The sequence below is a fragment of the Bos indicus genome, chromosome 5 (genome assembly GCF_029378745.1).
Source record: "Bos indicus isolate NIAB-ARS_2022 breed Sahiwal x Tharparkar chromosome 5, NIAB-ARS_B.indTharparkar_mat_pri_1.0, whole genome shotgun sequence".
In the NCBI taxonomy this organism is placed as follows: domain Eukaryota; kingdom Metazoa; phylum Chordata; class Mammalia; order Artiodactyla; family Bovidae; genus Bos; species Bos indicus.
This window is the reverse complement of record NC_091764.1, coordinates 102,036,242-102,052,215: the sequence shown is the minus strand read 5'-3', so window position 1 is coordinate 102,052,215 and position 15,974 is coordinate 102,036,242. Positions and strand designations below refer to the sequence as shown.

Here is a 15,974-nt window from a genome sequence, read left to right as displayed (position 1 = left end):
TGAAATTATAAGATGCTTACTCCTTGGAAGAAAAGTTATGACCAACCGAGACAGCATATTACAAAGCAGAGACATTACTTTGCCAACAAAGGTCCATCTAGTCAACGCTATGGTTTTTCCAGGAGTCATGTATGGATGTGAGAGTTGGACTATAAAGAAAGCTGAGCACCAAAAAATTGATGCTTTTAAACTGTAGTGTTAGAGAAGGCTCTTGAGAGTCCCTTTGACTGCAAGGAGTTCAAACCAGTCCATCCTAAAGGAAATCAGTCCTGAATATTCATTGGAAGGACTGATGCTGAAGCTGAAACTCCAATACTTTGGTCACCTGATGTGACGAGCTGACTCATTGGTAAAGACCCTGATGTTGGGAAAGATTGAAAGGGGAAGGATAAGGGGACGACAGAGGATGAGATGATTGAATGGCATCACTGATTCAATGGACATGAGTTTGAGCAAACCCTGGGAGTTGGTGATGGACAGGGAGGCCTCGTGTGCTGCAGTCCATGGAGTTACAAGGAGTTGGACACGACTGAGCGACTAAACTGAACTGAAAGTAAAACTGTCTGCAATAGACTCAAATAGATATACTGAGAAAGCTAAGTAATCAGAGGAAACAGAAATTACAAACAAAACACCAAGAAAAAGGCACAAAAGCCTGAAACTGAAAGAAATATATACAAGTGTAAAATGTACCTGTTAAAAAATATCAGAATTAATGTATTCTTTCCACATCATCCTATCAAACCTCCTATCCAATCTATACAGAGATCCTGGAGAAAGTGACGACAGGATCTCTGCGAGGTGGTTACTCACTTTCAGGGTCAGAGACTTAACCACCTCCCACTTTCTGGTGCTTTACTGTAGGAAAAATATTATCAATAAAAGATTTAACAATTTAATACTTCTTTAGCCTTCAAGTGGAAAAGACAAAAAGATGAGGCAAGAGAGGCAAGGAGTGGTGAATATATGTTTTTGAAATATCTGTCACCACATTCTCTCAGGCAACACCCAGCATATCATTCAAGATATATCTGAATGGGGTGTGTGTGTTTGTGTATGTAGGAAAGAGAGAGAGAGAAATGTTGCAGGGAATAAGCACTTTGGTTTGAATATCTGTCACCCCCCAATATTTATTTACTTCATTCAGCACTTGCTGTTGAAATCCCAACTCCCAGTGTAATGGTATTAAGTGGTAGAACCTTCTCAGACTCTTCCAAAAGCAGAAGAAAAGAACACTGCCAAACTCATTTTATGAGGCCAACAAGGTTCTGATATCAAAACCAGACAAGAAATATCTCTGATAAACAGAGGGACAAAAATCCTCAACAAAATATTAAAAAACATAATTCAATCATGCATCCAAAGGATCATGCATGATGATCAAGTGAGATTTGTTCCAAAGGATGCAAGGATGGTTCAATATTCACAGATTATTCAATGCAATACACAAAGTAAACAAAATGAAAATGAAAATCATATCCTCTCAGTAGATGTAGAAAAAACATTTGAAAACATTAACATCCATTTCTGATTTTAAAAACCTCTATAAAGTAGATATAGAGGGATTATATCTCAATATAATAAAGACCATATGACAAACTCACAGCTAACCTCATACTCAACAGTAAAAAGCTGAATATTTTTTCTCTGAGATCAGATGCAAGACAAAGATGCCTAACCACCATTTTTATTTAACATAGGTTTGGTATTCCTAGCCAAAACAATCTGGCAATGAAAAAAAATAAGGACACACAAATCTGAAAGGAAAAGGCAAAACTGATGCTATTTGGAGATTTCATAATATTATATATAGAAAACCCTACTGCCCCCACCAAAATCTGTCAGAACTAATACACTCAGTGAAGTGGCAAGATACAAACTTCATATACAAAAATCAGTTGCATTTTGATACACTAATAACAAATTGCCACAAGGAAAAATTAAGAAAACAATTCTATTTACAGTTGAACAAAAAACTGATAAATTATTAGGAACAAATTTAACCAAAGAGGTGATAGTCCTGTACACTGAAACTCTAAGACACTGATGAAAGATAGTGGATTTTGTTATCAAAATTCCAAAGGAAATTTTCACAGACATGGAACAAACAATCCTAAAATTTGTATGGAACCACAAAGGACCCTCGGAAAAGGCCATGGCACCCCACTCCAGTACTCTTGCCTGGAAAATCCCATGGACGAAGGAGCCTGGTAGGCTGCAGTCCATGGGGTCGCTAAGAGTCGGACACGACTGAGCGACTTCACTTTCACTTTTCACTTTCCTGCATTGGAGAAGGAAATGGCAACCCACTCCAGTGTTCTTGCCTGGAGAATCCCAGGGACGGGGAAGCCTGGTGGGCTGCCGTCTATGGAGTCACACAGAGTCAGACACGACTGAAGTGACTTAGCAATAGCAATAGCAACAAAGGACCCTGAATAGCCAAAGCAATCTTGAGAAAGAAGAACAATATTGGAGGTGCCATGTTTCCTGATTTAAAACTATATTTCAAAGCTCTATTAAGCAAAACAGTATAGTGCTGGTATAAAAATGGGTGCAGAGATCAACAGAATAGAATATAGAGCCCAGAAATAAACCCAAATACATACAGTTAATTAATTTTTGACAGAGGAACTAGGAATATGCAATGCCGAAAGGACATTCTCTTCAATAAATGGTGTTGGGAAAACTGGACAGCTACATGCAAAAAATAAAACTGGACCACTCTCTCGTAGCATTCACAGAAATTAATTCAAAATGGATCAAAGACTTAATCATAAGTCCTGCAGCCATAAAATCCTGGAAGAAAAAGTTATAGACATCAGTTTTGGTGGTGGCTTTTTGGATTAGGCAACAAGAGCAAAACTAACTAAGTGGGACGACATAAAACTAAAAACTTCTGCACAACAAAGGACACCATCAGCAAAATGAGGAACTTAGCAGGCAGTCCAGTGGTCAGGACTCAGTGCTTTCACTGCCATGGCCCAGATGAAATCTCTGTTTGGGGAACTAAGATCCAGTTGTGCATGCAGGTTGGTAAATATATAAACAGAGGGCAAAAATATTGTGGTGAAAAATATTTTTTTTAAAATGGAAAGACAATCTATAGTATCAGAGAAAATATTTGCAAAATATATTTCTGATATGGGTTAATATGTGGAATACATAAAGAACTCATACAACTCAATAGCAAAAGAATACAGTCTCATTTAAAAATGGGCAGAGGACCTGAGTAGACATTTTTTCAAAGAAAACATACAGTTGCTCATGACAAGGTACATGAAAAGATATACAACATTACTAATCATCAGGAAAATGCAAATCAAAACCACAATGAGATATCACCTCATAGAGTTGTTTTTATCAAAAAGACAAGAAATAACGAGAATTTTTGAGACTGTGGCGAGAAGAGAAACCTTGTGCACAGTTGGGGGAAAGATAAGTTGGTGCAGCCACCATGGAAAACAGCATTAAGGTTCCACAATAGAAACTCAGACCTAAAAATAAAACTGCCATGTGAGTTAGTAATTTCACTTTGCGGTATTTATTTGAAGAAAATAAAAACACTAACTTAAAAAGATATGTGCAACCCAATGTTCATTGCAGAATTATTTAAAATAGCCAAACAACATTAAGCCTTTTTTGATGGATGAATGGATAAATAAAATTTGCTATGTACATATATCCAGCCATAAAAAAAGAAGAAAATCTTGCCATTTGCAACATGGATGGAACTTGAGGGCCTTATGCCAAATGAACTAAATCAGATAGAGAAAGAAAAATACCATTTAATCTTATTTACATGTGCATTATTAAAAAAAAAAAAAAACAGAAAAATGAGTTCAGAGATGCAAAGAAGTTTGGTGGTTTCCAGAGGGTCAATGTGGTCAAAATGGGATGGGTGAAGGTAGCCAAAAGATACAAACTTCCAGGTCTAAAATTAATGTCATGAGGATGTAATGTACAGCATGGTGGCTACAGTTAACCCTGTATCTTATACTTGAGAGTAGGTAGGAAAATACATCTTAAAGTTTTCATCATAAGAAAAAAAATTGTAACTACATGTTGTGATGGATATTACTATACATGTGTTGATTATTTACCAATATGTACAAATACATAAATGCTATGTTGTACACTTAGGACTAGTACAATGTTACAAGAATTACATCTCAAAAATTTTAACAATCAAGGTTGGAATATGTGAATTAAATTAGTTCCATCCTTACCTCATTTAGGTTTCTCTGGTGGCTCAAATGGTAAAGAATCTGACTGCAATGTGGAAGACTGATTTTGATACCTGGGGTCAGGATGATCCCCTGGAGAAGGGAATGGCAACCCATTCCAGTATTCTTGCCTGAAGAATTCCATGGACAGAGGAACTTGGCAGGCTATACAGTCCACAGAGTCGCAAAGGGTCAGACACGACTGAGTGACTAACATTTTGACTTAATGTCATTTTTGTGGACCCAAATTAAACTTAGATTACTAAAATATCACTTAGATTTTAAAATATCAAATCTCACTGCATCCTACCGGGATTGAGACAGACACACAGAAACATACAGTGAGTCACCTGCACACGAAATATAGGCTTCCTCCTTCAGAGAGCATGAAGTGTAATTCCAAGGGTCAGAGGGACACGGCCAGAGAGAGGTGTCAGTTTTCCAACAGTGGATTCTATCCACCCACTGGGGTCTAGAACCTTCTCTGATACCAACAGAAGAGTTGAGTATTCCACTGTCCCCACAGCCAAGCTGTCTGCAGATCATGGACACAGTGATGTCTTCCATGGGGCTGCAGCAGACACTGCCCCAGGTCCCATTGTAGAAAACTTCCAGCCACCCAGCACACTGCTGGTCCTCGCTCACCATCCTGAGGGCCAGGAACTCTAAGGTTGAAAGGGGAGGAGACAGGACACAATAAAAACTTTGCTGGATGTTCTAGGTTTTTATTTCTTCTAGAAATAGTGAACATTCATCTCTGACCTTTTTCAAGAGATACCCACTAGACGACAAGACTGACATCCCTTTTAACTGACTTTGTCCATTTGTGTCTGTCTTTCTATTTCTACCACAATGGTGTAGTGGAAATGAACTGAGAGGAAGACCAAACTTCGCGGGTGCTAGTGAGGGAGGGAAGCTGAATCCTGCTTCCTGACAAAATCTTTAGAGTATGTCAAAGGGATGTGATGTGGATACTGGGGAGATAGGCATAATAATTAACCCCAGAATGTCCACATCCCAATCTCTGCAACTTGTGAATCTGTTACCATATCTGACAAGAGGGATTTACAAATGTGATTAAGGTAAGGACCGTGGGATGGTGAGTTTAAGCTAGAATATTGTATTAACAATGTGAGCCTAGTCTAACCACATCCTTAGACCCATTGTCTTTAAAAGTAAAATACTTTTTTTTAGCTCTGGTTAGAGAGAGGGATGTGACTCTGGATAATGGTTGAAGACAGGCAGCATTGCTGATCTGAAAATGGATGAAGGGGGCTATGAACCAAAGAGTGTAGGCATTTTCTAGAAGCTTGAAAAGACAAGAAACAGATTTGCCCCTAAAGCCACAAAAGTGATGCAGCACTGCTAAAGCCTTGATCCCAGCCCAGTGAGATCCCTGCTGGACATCTAAGCTACAGAAGTAAGGCAATAAACACATATTGTTTTAAACCACTAGTTGGTATGTTGTTACCTAAGCAAATGAAACTAGTACTGTGGGTTTAAATTTTTTGTATGTAACTGGAGAGAGCCTTGCTTTCAAGAAAACCTGTGAGAAAAGGCTCTGCCAGGAAACACTGCTGAAAAGAAAGGACCAGAACCTCAGCTGCTGCAGGAGGAAGTGAAAGCACCTCATCTTCGTATCTTCTGGAAAGACAGGCTCCATGTAAGGAAGCCTCCTTCTCTGGTCCTTTCAGCATCTCTCCCTCAGGGCTCAGACCTCCGTCCCCCAGGGCCCCACCCCTCCCCAGCCTGTGGACAGTGTGCAGCGCGGACCTGAGCAGATGACCCCCGCGTCCTGCTTGTGTCTGCAGTCGTCCCGCCCCCAACCCCAGGGAAGGGCACCTTCACACGTGGGACGCGTTTCCAGCACAGTTCAGGTCGTCCAGCCAGATGGGCCCTGATCCTGCCCCAAAGTGGGCAGACCCCGTGGCAATGAGGGCTTCTCCAAGGCCCAGCTGCCTGCACACCACGCGGGCATCGTCCAGGTCCCAGCCGTCATCACAGATGGTGCCCCAGGAGCCCTGGTTAAGGATCTCCACTCTCCCGGCGCAGAGACCTCCTCCGTCCACCAGGCGGAGCTGTCTGCTGTCTGAGCAAAGAGAAATGGGACAGTGGGGCGGTGACCTGGGGAATGAGAAGGGTCTTCTGTCCTGTGGGACCCTTACCTGAGCAGTAGGGGACTCTCTCCTCTGAGGCCGTAGAGCCTGCTGGTTCAGATATGGAGTCGTTGCACTATGGCAGCACCTGGATCTGATTTCCTGCAGAAACAGCAATGATCAGAAGTCTGGAAGGGTTGAATAACAAGAAACTGTTAAAGGAAATAATGACCTAGTGATGGAGCCTAAGATGAAAGTTGTGACCCAGTAATAAAGTTATCATAATCTTAGTGTTCACCTTCTCCAAGGAGAGTTCTGCTTCTGACAATGCCACAATTTCTGTTTTAACCCAAGTGTTGCTGTAAGAATGAGTTAAGTAAGATGTTTTATCGCTAAATCTATCCCTGAGCTTTGCTTAGTCACTCAGTCTTGTCTGACTCTTTGCAATCCTGTGGACTGTACCCCTCCAGGCCCCTCTGTCCATGCTGATTCTCCAGGCAAGAATACTTGAGTGGGTTGCACACCCTCCTCTAGGGGATCTCCCAACCCAGGGATGTAACCCACATCTCCAGCTTTGATGCTTTACCGTCTAAGCCACCAGGAAGCCCAAATCTACACCTAAGTAGAAGCAAAACAAAATTCTTTCTAAAGGAGTTCTACAATTTCTTCAATATCTATCTTTAAAACAAACACATATAAAATAGATTTCATGAAAAACAGAAAGGAAAAAGGAGATACTAGAAAGAATTCCCCAGGGTTTTCAGCTGCTAGAGTTATCTGACAGAGAATTTAAATAGCCGTAATTAAAGTGCTTGTGGAATTAAGCACTGACAAAATGTGTATCTTTGTAGAGAAATGATAACAAAAACCAAATACTTCTAGAACACAAAAACTTGTTACCAGAAACTAAGAACTAAAGAATAAGTGTAGCCACACATTAGCTCAGCATAAGGTACAAACATCAAAATGAAGATCAGAGGATATTCTTCAGATTAGAAATTCAGGTTCTGGTTATATTGTTGTATAGCAGATTTTTCCCCAAAACTTAGTCCAGTCACTCAGTCATGTCCGACTCTTTGCGACCCCATGGACTGCAGCATACCAGGCTTCGCTGTCCATCACCAACTCCCGGAGCTTGCTCAAACTCATATCCATCGAGTCACTGATGCCATCCAACCATCTCATCCTCTGCTGTCCCCTTATCCTCCTGCCTTCAATCTTTCCCAGCCTCAGAGTCTTTTCAGATGAGTCAGTTCTTCACATCAGGTGGCCAAAGTATTGGAACTTCAGCTTCAGCAACAGTCCTTCCACTGAATATTCAGGACTGATTTCCTTTAGGACTGACTGGTTTGATTTCCTTGCAGTCCAAGGGACTCTCAAGAGTCTTCTTCAACACCACAGTTCAAATGCATCAATTCTTCAGCACTCAGCCTTCTTTATGGTCCATCTCTCACATTCATACACGACTACTGGAAAAACTATAGCTTTGACTAGACAGGTCTTTGTTGGCAAACCAATGTCTCTGCTTTTTAATATGCTGTCTAGGTTGGTCATAGCTTTTCTTCCAAGAAGTAAGCATCTTATAATTTCATGGCTACAGTCACCATCTGCAGTGATTCTGGAGCCCCCGAAAATAAAGTCTGTCACTGTTTCCACTGTTTCCCCATCTATTTGCCATGACATGATGGGACCGGATGTCATGATCTTTGTTTTTTGAATGTTGAGTTTTAAGCCAACTATTTCACTCTCCTCTTTCACTTTCATCAAGAGGCTCTTCAGTTCCTGTTCACTTTCTGCCTTAAGGGTAGTGTCATTAGCATATCTGAGGTTTGTGATATTTCTCTTTGCAATCTTGATTCCAACTTGTGATTCATCCAGCCCATCATTTCGCATGATGTACTCTGCATATAAGTTAAATAAGCAGGGTGACAGTATATAGCCTTGACATTCACCTTTCCCAATTTGGAAACAGTCTGTTGTTCCATGTCCAGTTCTAACTGTAGCTTCTTGACCTGCATCCAGATTTCCCAGGAGGTAGGTAAGATGGTCTGGTATTCCCAACTCTTGAAGAATTTTCCACAGTTTGTTGTGATCCACATAGTCAAAGGTTTGGTGTAGTTAATAATGCAGAAGTAGATGTTTTTCTGGAACTCTCTTGCTTTTTCTGTGATCCAACGGATGTTAGCAATTTGATCATTATGAAAAGGCAAAATTTAGTAGCTGAAGGAAAATATATATATACTTCATTTTGCTTATGACTCTGGGTCATTAATCAGAAAAAGACTCAGTTTGGCAGTCTTTCAGTCGGGCCTTTCAGTGCTGCAATTAGATGTTACCTGGAGCTGAAGTCATTTAAAGATTTGACTGAACCCTGGTTCTGTAAGGAAATTCCCAGAAGTGTCCTAAAGGTAAAGGAACATCATGTCTTCAGCTTAATTCAGAAAGATTTTGCATACTCAGGAAGAAACGGGGCAGAAGGGGAACAGAGAAGGAAGGACACAGAGAGAGAGAGATTAAAGAAAATGTTTATACTAACATTGAGAAATCCAGGTAAAGGTCATCAGGGAATTTTTATATTATTTTCCCATCACTTTTATAAGTCTCAATTACATCAAAATTTAAAAAAAAAATTAAAAGATGAAAACAAGTCAAAGATAATTCATTGCCAGGACACTTTCACAAAAATACTCATAACATAAAAAATTAAATACCTAGGGAAAACTTAGTACAAGATGGGCAAAATCTCTGAGAGAAATTCAAGATCTAACTGAATGGGGGGATGTATTATGTCAATGATTTGGGGAGCTCAAAAAGATACAAGCATCTGAATGCAGAGTTCCAAAGAATAGCAAGACGAGATAAGAAACCATTCCTCAGTGATCAATGCAAAGAAATAGAGGAAAACAACAGAATGGTAAAGACTAGAGATATCTTCAAGAAAATTAGAGATACCAAGGGAACATTTCATGCAAAGATGAGCTCGATAAAAGACAGAAATGGTATGGACCTTTTAAGAAGAGGTGGCAGGAATACACAGAAAAACTGTACAAAAAAGATCTTCACAACCAAGATAATAATGATGGTGTGATCACTCACCTAGAACCAGACATCCTGGAATGTGAAGTCAAGTGGGCCTTAGAAAGCATCACTACAAACAAAGCTAGTGGAGGTGATGGAATTCCAGTTGAGCTATTTCAAATCCTGAAAGATGAGGCTGTGAAAGTGCTGCACTTAATATGCCAGCAAATTTGGAAAACTCAGCAGTGGCCACAGGACTGGAAAAGGTCAGTTTTCGTTCCAATCCCAAAGAAAGGCAATGCCAAAGAATGCTCAAACTACCGCACAATTGCACTCATCTCACATGCTAGTAAAGTGATGCTCAAAGTTCTCCAAGTTAAGCTTCAGCAATATGTGAACCATGAACTTCCTGATGTTCAAGCTGGTTTTAGAAAAGGCAGGGGAACCAGAGATCAAACTGCCAACATCTGCTGGATCATCAAAAAAGCAAGAGAGTTCCAGAAAAACATCTATTTCTGCTTTATTGACTGTGCCAAAGCCTTTGACTGTGTGGATCACAATAAACTGTGGAAAATTCTGAAAGAGATGGGAATACCAGACCACCTGACCTGCCTCTTGTTAAACCTATATGCAGGTCAGGAAGCAACAGTTAGAACTGGACATGGGACAACAGACTGGTTCCAAATTGGGACAAGGAGGATGTCAAGGCTATATATTGTCGCCCTGTTTATTTAACTTATATGCAGAGTACATCATGAGAAACACTGGGCTGGAAGAAGCACAAGCTGGAATCAAAATTGCTGGGAGAAATATCAATCACCTCAGATATGCAGATGACACCTCCCTTATGGCAGAAAGTGAAGAGGAACTAAAAAGCCCTTTGATGAAAGTGAAAGTGGAGAGTGAAAAAGTTGGCTTAAAGCTCAACATTCAGAAGACAAAGATCATGGCATCTGGTCCCACCACTTCATGGCAAATAGATGGGGAAACAGTGGAAACGGTGTCCAATTTTATTTTTTTGGGCTCCAAAATCACTGCAGATGGTGACTGCAGCCATGAAATTAAAAGACACTTACTCCTTGGAAGGAAAGTTATGACCAACCTAGATAGCATATTCAAAAGCAGAGACATTACTTTGCCAACAAAGGTCCGTCTAGTCAAAGCTATGGTTTTTCCAGTGGTCATGTATGGATGTGAAAGTTGGACTTTGAAGAAAGCTGAGCACTGAAGAATTGATGCTTTTGAACTGTGGTGTTGAGAAGACTCTTGAGAGTCCCTTAGATGGCAAGGAGATCCAACCAGTCCATTCTGAAGGAGATCAGCCCTGGGATTTCTTTGGAAGGAAGAATGCTAACGCTGAAACTCCAGTCCTTTGGCCACCTCATGAGAAGTGGTGACTCATTGGAAAAGACTCTGATTCTGGGAGGGATTGGGGGCAGGAGGAGTAGGGGCCGACAGAGGATGAGATGGCTGGATGGCATCACCGACTCGATGGACGTGAGTCTGAGTGAACTCCAGGAGTTGGTGATGGACAGGGAGGCCTGGCTTGCTGCGATTCATGGGGTCACAAAGAGTCAGACATGACTGAGCGACTGAACTGACTGACTGACTGAGGGAAAACCTAGTAGAAGATGGGCAAAATCTCTGAGAGAAATTCAAGATCTAACTGAATGGAGGGATGTATTATGTCAATGATTTGGGGAGCTCAACATTGTCAGTGTCAATCATCCTCAAATTTCTATGTCTTCTCTCAAATTTCTAAACCTATTCTCAAGGTAAATACCCTTAAGCTTTTCTTTTGGTGAAAAATGACAAACTGATTTCTAAATTCATACAAAATACAAGCAACCAAGAGCGACCAGCACAATTGGTAAGAAAAGCAACGATGTTAGAGGAGTTAATATAAAGTAACTCTTGTAAATTAAAATTATTCAGACTTACTACAAAGCTTGAAACTCGGGGAAATACTGAAGGACACAGAAGCCTGGTGTGCTGTAGTCACATGGGGTCACAAAGAGTCAGACATGACTTAGCAATTGAACAACAACTATGACGTTATCATAATTAAGAAAATACAGTATTAGAGCAAGGATAGGCAAATGATAACATGGAACAGAATAGAGAGTCTCAAATAAGACAGACATACTTGCCCTTCTGCATATGACGAAGGCAGCACTGCAGTGGGGAAGAGTCTTTTCAGAAAAAGATTCTGAGTCAGTTGGATGTCCATATGAAACCTGACCCTTATCTTACACAGATATCAATCCCAGAAGGAATGCACAATAATATGCAAGAGAAAAAGTGATAAAATTTCCATAAGATACTCTTAGAGAATGTTTTTAAGATTTTCGAGTAGGCAAAATTCTTTTTTAAAGTATATAAGAAGCATTAAATGTACAGAAAAAAGTTGGTAAGTTATGTTTACAGAAGATTAAGAAATAAGTTCATCAAAGGACACCATCTGATTAAGAATATGAAAATATAAGACCAAGGGTTAAACATGGAAAATAAGTAACACATATTTGCGTCCAAAGACACTGTCATGGTAAGTTGTCACATCATATTTGTGATAGTCAAGAACTGGAAACAGCTCAGATATCTACTGTCAGTCTAATGGATTCAGTACATGGTCCTGTACTGATACGCTAAAGTAATAAAAAATAGGTGCTACAATAAACAACATCATGTGTGAATCCCAAACATAATTTTGAGGCTTAGAAATTAGATACAAAAGATGCAACATACACCATCCTTTTATAGAAAGTTCAAACATTGATAAAACACTATGCTAGCAGAAGTTAGCTAAGTGATTTTCCCTTTAGAGGAGGGAAGACACAGTTACTGGGGCCGACAGTGACTGTGGTGCTGGGGACATTCTCTTTGTTGCTCTGGGTTGGGGTTCATACTGAAGTCTATATTTACTGCCCCTACATTGTTTTCTATGATTATATATAAGCAACAATGTTGCTTAAAAATATATTATTCCCCTTCACATTTCTTGCCCTGATCTGAAAAATGAATGAACAACGAGAAGATCGACATTTCACCACGAAATACCTAACTTTCGAAGTCCATTTTCCCTCCCTCTCTGCTACTGGGGACATATCACTCCAGGAGCATCCTGAGTACCAGTAGCCCTTTCCTCTCTCTTACCTGAGCAGATCACAGAGGCAGTGTTGCCATGGGAACAGTCAGGACCACCCAGGGCAGTCACAGAACAACTCCACATGAAGGACTCAGCCCCTGAGCAGTGAAATTGGGCTGTTAGGATCTGATCACCTCCTTTCACCAAGTGTGGTCCTCTGGGGGTGGAGATGGCGACTCCACAGCCGAGCTGATGACAGACAACATTGGCATTGGCCAGACTCCAGTGGGAGGCACAGAGAGCTCTCCATTGTCCAGAATTGTTCATCTCCACCTGCCCCTCCCACTGAGAGGAGCTGTTTGTCATGAGCCTTCTGAGTATGCTGGTAGAAGAAGATAGAGTTTCAGCAAAATCACATGACTTTCTCACTTGAACAGGGTGTTCACAGAGGTGAAAGGCCTGACCTGCATCTCACCTGAACAGACAACCTGAGCAGCTCCACTGTGGTGACAAGTGCCCCCTGGACAGGGCACTCTGGGGCAGACCGAGAGCTCAGGCTCCTCCCCCTCACACCTGAACTCTTCAGCCCAGACCCAGGCACTGGACTCTCTGAAGAGCTCATGTCCCAGGACAGACACAGCCTTGCCACACCCCAGCTCTGCACAGATGACCTCGGCAGTGGGAAGTGTGAAGTTCCCATCAGATACTGGAGTCCAGGCTTCTCCAAAATACACTTCTACTCGCCCTGAGCAGGGTTCATCCCCTCCAGCCAGAGGCACAAATAAGAGGAAACAACAAAACCTGTGAGTGTTGATGGTACTGACTTGAAACCACACATTACAGGCCGTGGTGTGAAAGTTTTTCTTTTTAGCAGTGGAGCATGTAGAGAGTCTTTGACAGTTAGTGTCCTAATTGAATTTTCATCAGCAGGTTTCTGAAGAGAAATACGGGAGGATTACAAGGTCAGTTTCGAATGGCTGAATCCCAAGAACAGACACTTTGAAACTGGTTAGAAATATGAATTCCTAGGTCTAGGAGCCTAGAAACTACAGAGCCCAATTCAGATCATTGGGATGGCTGAATACTGGAAACACATCTTTTAGCATTGGTTGGAGAAGTGAATTTCTCATTTAGCAGCCTAGGACCTACAGATCCAAGGATAATATATAATATGAAGGCATTTAACATAGAGATACGTAGAACAGAAGCCACCCAGAGGGATGTGGGCTATGAGATGAGAGACCTAGCATCCAGACAAGTTTAGAAAGCTTTCATGGGACTTGTGGGGCTAATATTCTGACCAGTTTTATCTCTCAGGAGCTAGTCCTCAAGTGACTTAGGTTAGGGAAAGTCCTGAGGCTGGATCCATGAGGGCATGCCAACCTGTAGGCAGGTGACGGCTCCAGAGAAGAAATATAGACACTATCACTAATTCACATTTATGTCATCACATCTTGTCTTTCTGATACTTTTTGATGCCAAAAAATTCCATGAATTTCTTCAGTGACCTCAGTGGGAAATAAAATGAGTTAAGAAAACTCAGAGAGTCATAGAGAGTCCCAGCCATCTCCCTTGAAATCCTAGGATTTGTCAAAAACCTGGGAGAGAGTGTGTTCTCAGTTGGAGTTTACCAGACATCTCAGTTTCCAAATCGTCTCCTATTAAAGGTTTTTCTTCTGAAACAAGACTCATAGAAAATGCTAAGGGCTGAGAATAATTGATTTTAATGTTATCATTGTACTAATTCTAACCACAGAAAAATATGCATTCTTCTCAAGCACACATGGAATATTCTCCAAGCTAGGTTACAAATAAGTCTTAACAAACTCAAAAATATTAAAATAATTCCAAGTATCTTACATGAACATAATGGAATGTAAGTAAATTCAATAATGATAAGAAAATAGGAAATTCATGAATATATAAAAATTAAACCACATGCTCATATTTTAAGATTGTTTTCTCTATTTCTATAAAGAATGTCTTAAGGATTTAGATAGGACTTGCATTAAATCTGTAGATCACTTTACAAGTATAAGCATATTAGCAATATTAATTCTTCCAGGCCAGAAGCACAGAATGACTTTCTATTGATCATATTGTCTTTAATTTATTTCATGAAAGTTTTATAATTCTAAAAGAAGATGGCATATTGAATGTTTTACAATTCTAAAAGAAGGAGGAAGAAGAAGGAGGAGGAAGAGGAAGTGAGAAAACAAGCCATAATTTGGAGAGTTCCAAGTTGAAGAAGCCTCAATATGGATACAATATACAAATATTTGTGGGAAACATCCGTTGAATAGGTTATTAGCATACTACATCGCCCTCTTCTCCCATCTACTACCTAAGCTGCTATTCTTTCTCATTTCTCCCACTTCAGACAAGCAAACACCATTTTAAAAGATACAGATGGATGGAAAAGAAAATCAGAAAGGATAGCTACTGCTGAAGAAGTAGGATGTAGCTGGGGCATATGGCAGGCAAGGTGAGATCAAGGAAGTTTTGAAAGTAAAGGAGGAAAACCAAAATAAAAGTTCATCATTTGGTCATCAAAGGAACACATTTTGAACTGAATGAAGATAATCCAATGAAAAAAAACTTTATTTAATTCACCAAGTACAATTCCCTGATTTCTGCGTGTGTTTTGATTATTTACTTCTGAAGTTCTTCATGGGAAAGGACTGCTTAGTTATGCCCAACATCCAACCAAAATATTATCAGAATTTCCAAAAGAGAGAAATGTAACACATAATACATTTTTTTAAAACAATCATTTAAAGCAGCTTCAGAAGTTACAGAAATGATTGAATTGACTGAAGAGGTCCTTAAACCCCTAATATCAATATGCTTAATGAAGCATAAAAATAAACAGGGAGAAAAACTAGGAAAAATAAACAAATGAGACTTCTGAAACTGAAAAATATAGTATTGGAATGAACATTTGGGTTAATTACACAAGAGACTAGACATTGCAGAATAAAGGAATTGGGAAGTAAAACACAGTAGTAGAGACTACCTAAATGGAACCAAAGAGAGTAAAAAGGCAGAAAAATATGAATGGAAACTCAATGGCATGTGGGATAATATCAAAATATATAAAATATGTGTATTTAGAGATTCAGAATAAGGGATATGTAGAAAAATATTAAGAAAAGATAAATGAAATTTTCCCAGATTTACTGAAAACTAGTGAAACCATTCTCAGAAAACTTGACGATGTAATTACTGAAATTCAATAAACAAAACAAAAATATGTTAAGAGCAGCCAGGGAAGTTTGACATATTATATACAGGGAACAAAAGGATAAATATTGCTTACTGACTTTTTGTTGGAGGCAATGAAAGTCAGATGACAATGTAAAAACATATGTAAAGTATTGGGGTTGGGCATTTGTTAACCTAGAATTGAATCATCCAAGAAAATACTTTCCAAAGCCGAATGAAAATTAAAATTATTTCAGGTAAATGAGAGATGATAGAATTGGAGGCCACCAGACACACACTACACAAAACTGCCTCAGGGAGTTCTTCAAGCTAAAGGGAGATGACAGC

General features: G+C 39.9%; 2 protein-coding genes across 3 annotated transcripts in view; both read right to left on the bottom strand.

Moving 5' to 3' along the window:
• LOC139176082 (antigen WC1.1-like) overlaps window positions 1-6,029 on the bottom strand; it is a 32,124-nt gene extending 26,095 nt beyond the window's left edge. The window contains exon 1 of one of the 2 annotated variants that reach the window (XM_070788658.1): window positions 4,574-6,029. In XM_070788658.1, coding sequence (XP_070644759.1) covers window positions 4,574-4,871 — 298 coding nt within the window. In that variant the 5' untranslated portion in view covers window positions 4,872-6,029. The remainder of the gene's footprint in view (window positions 1-4,573) is intronic. The other variant, XM_070788657.1, reaches the window with a different exon arrangement.
• A 36-nt stretch (window positions 6,030-6,065) lies between these two features.
• The window catches only part of LOC139176083 (antigen WC1.1-like), a 105,264-nt gene continuing 95,355 nt past the window's right edge, over window positions 6,066-15,974 (bottom strand). The window contains exons 4-5 of the mRNA XM_070788665.1: window positions 6,389-6,481; window positions 6,066-6,312 (exon numbers count right to left, since the gene is read on the bottom strand). Coding sequence (XP_070644766.1) covers window positions 6,436-6,481 — 46 coding nt within the window. The 3' untranslated portion in view covers window positions 6,066-6,312; window positions 6,389-6,435. The remainder of the gene's footprint in view (window positions 6,313-6,388; window positions 6,482-15,974) is intronic.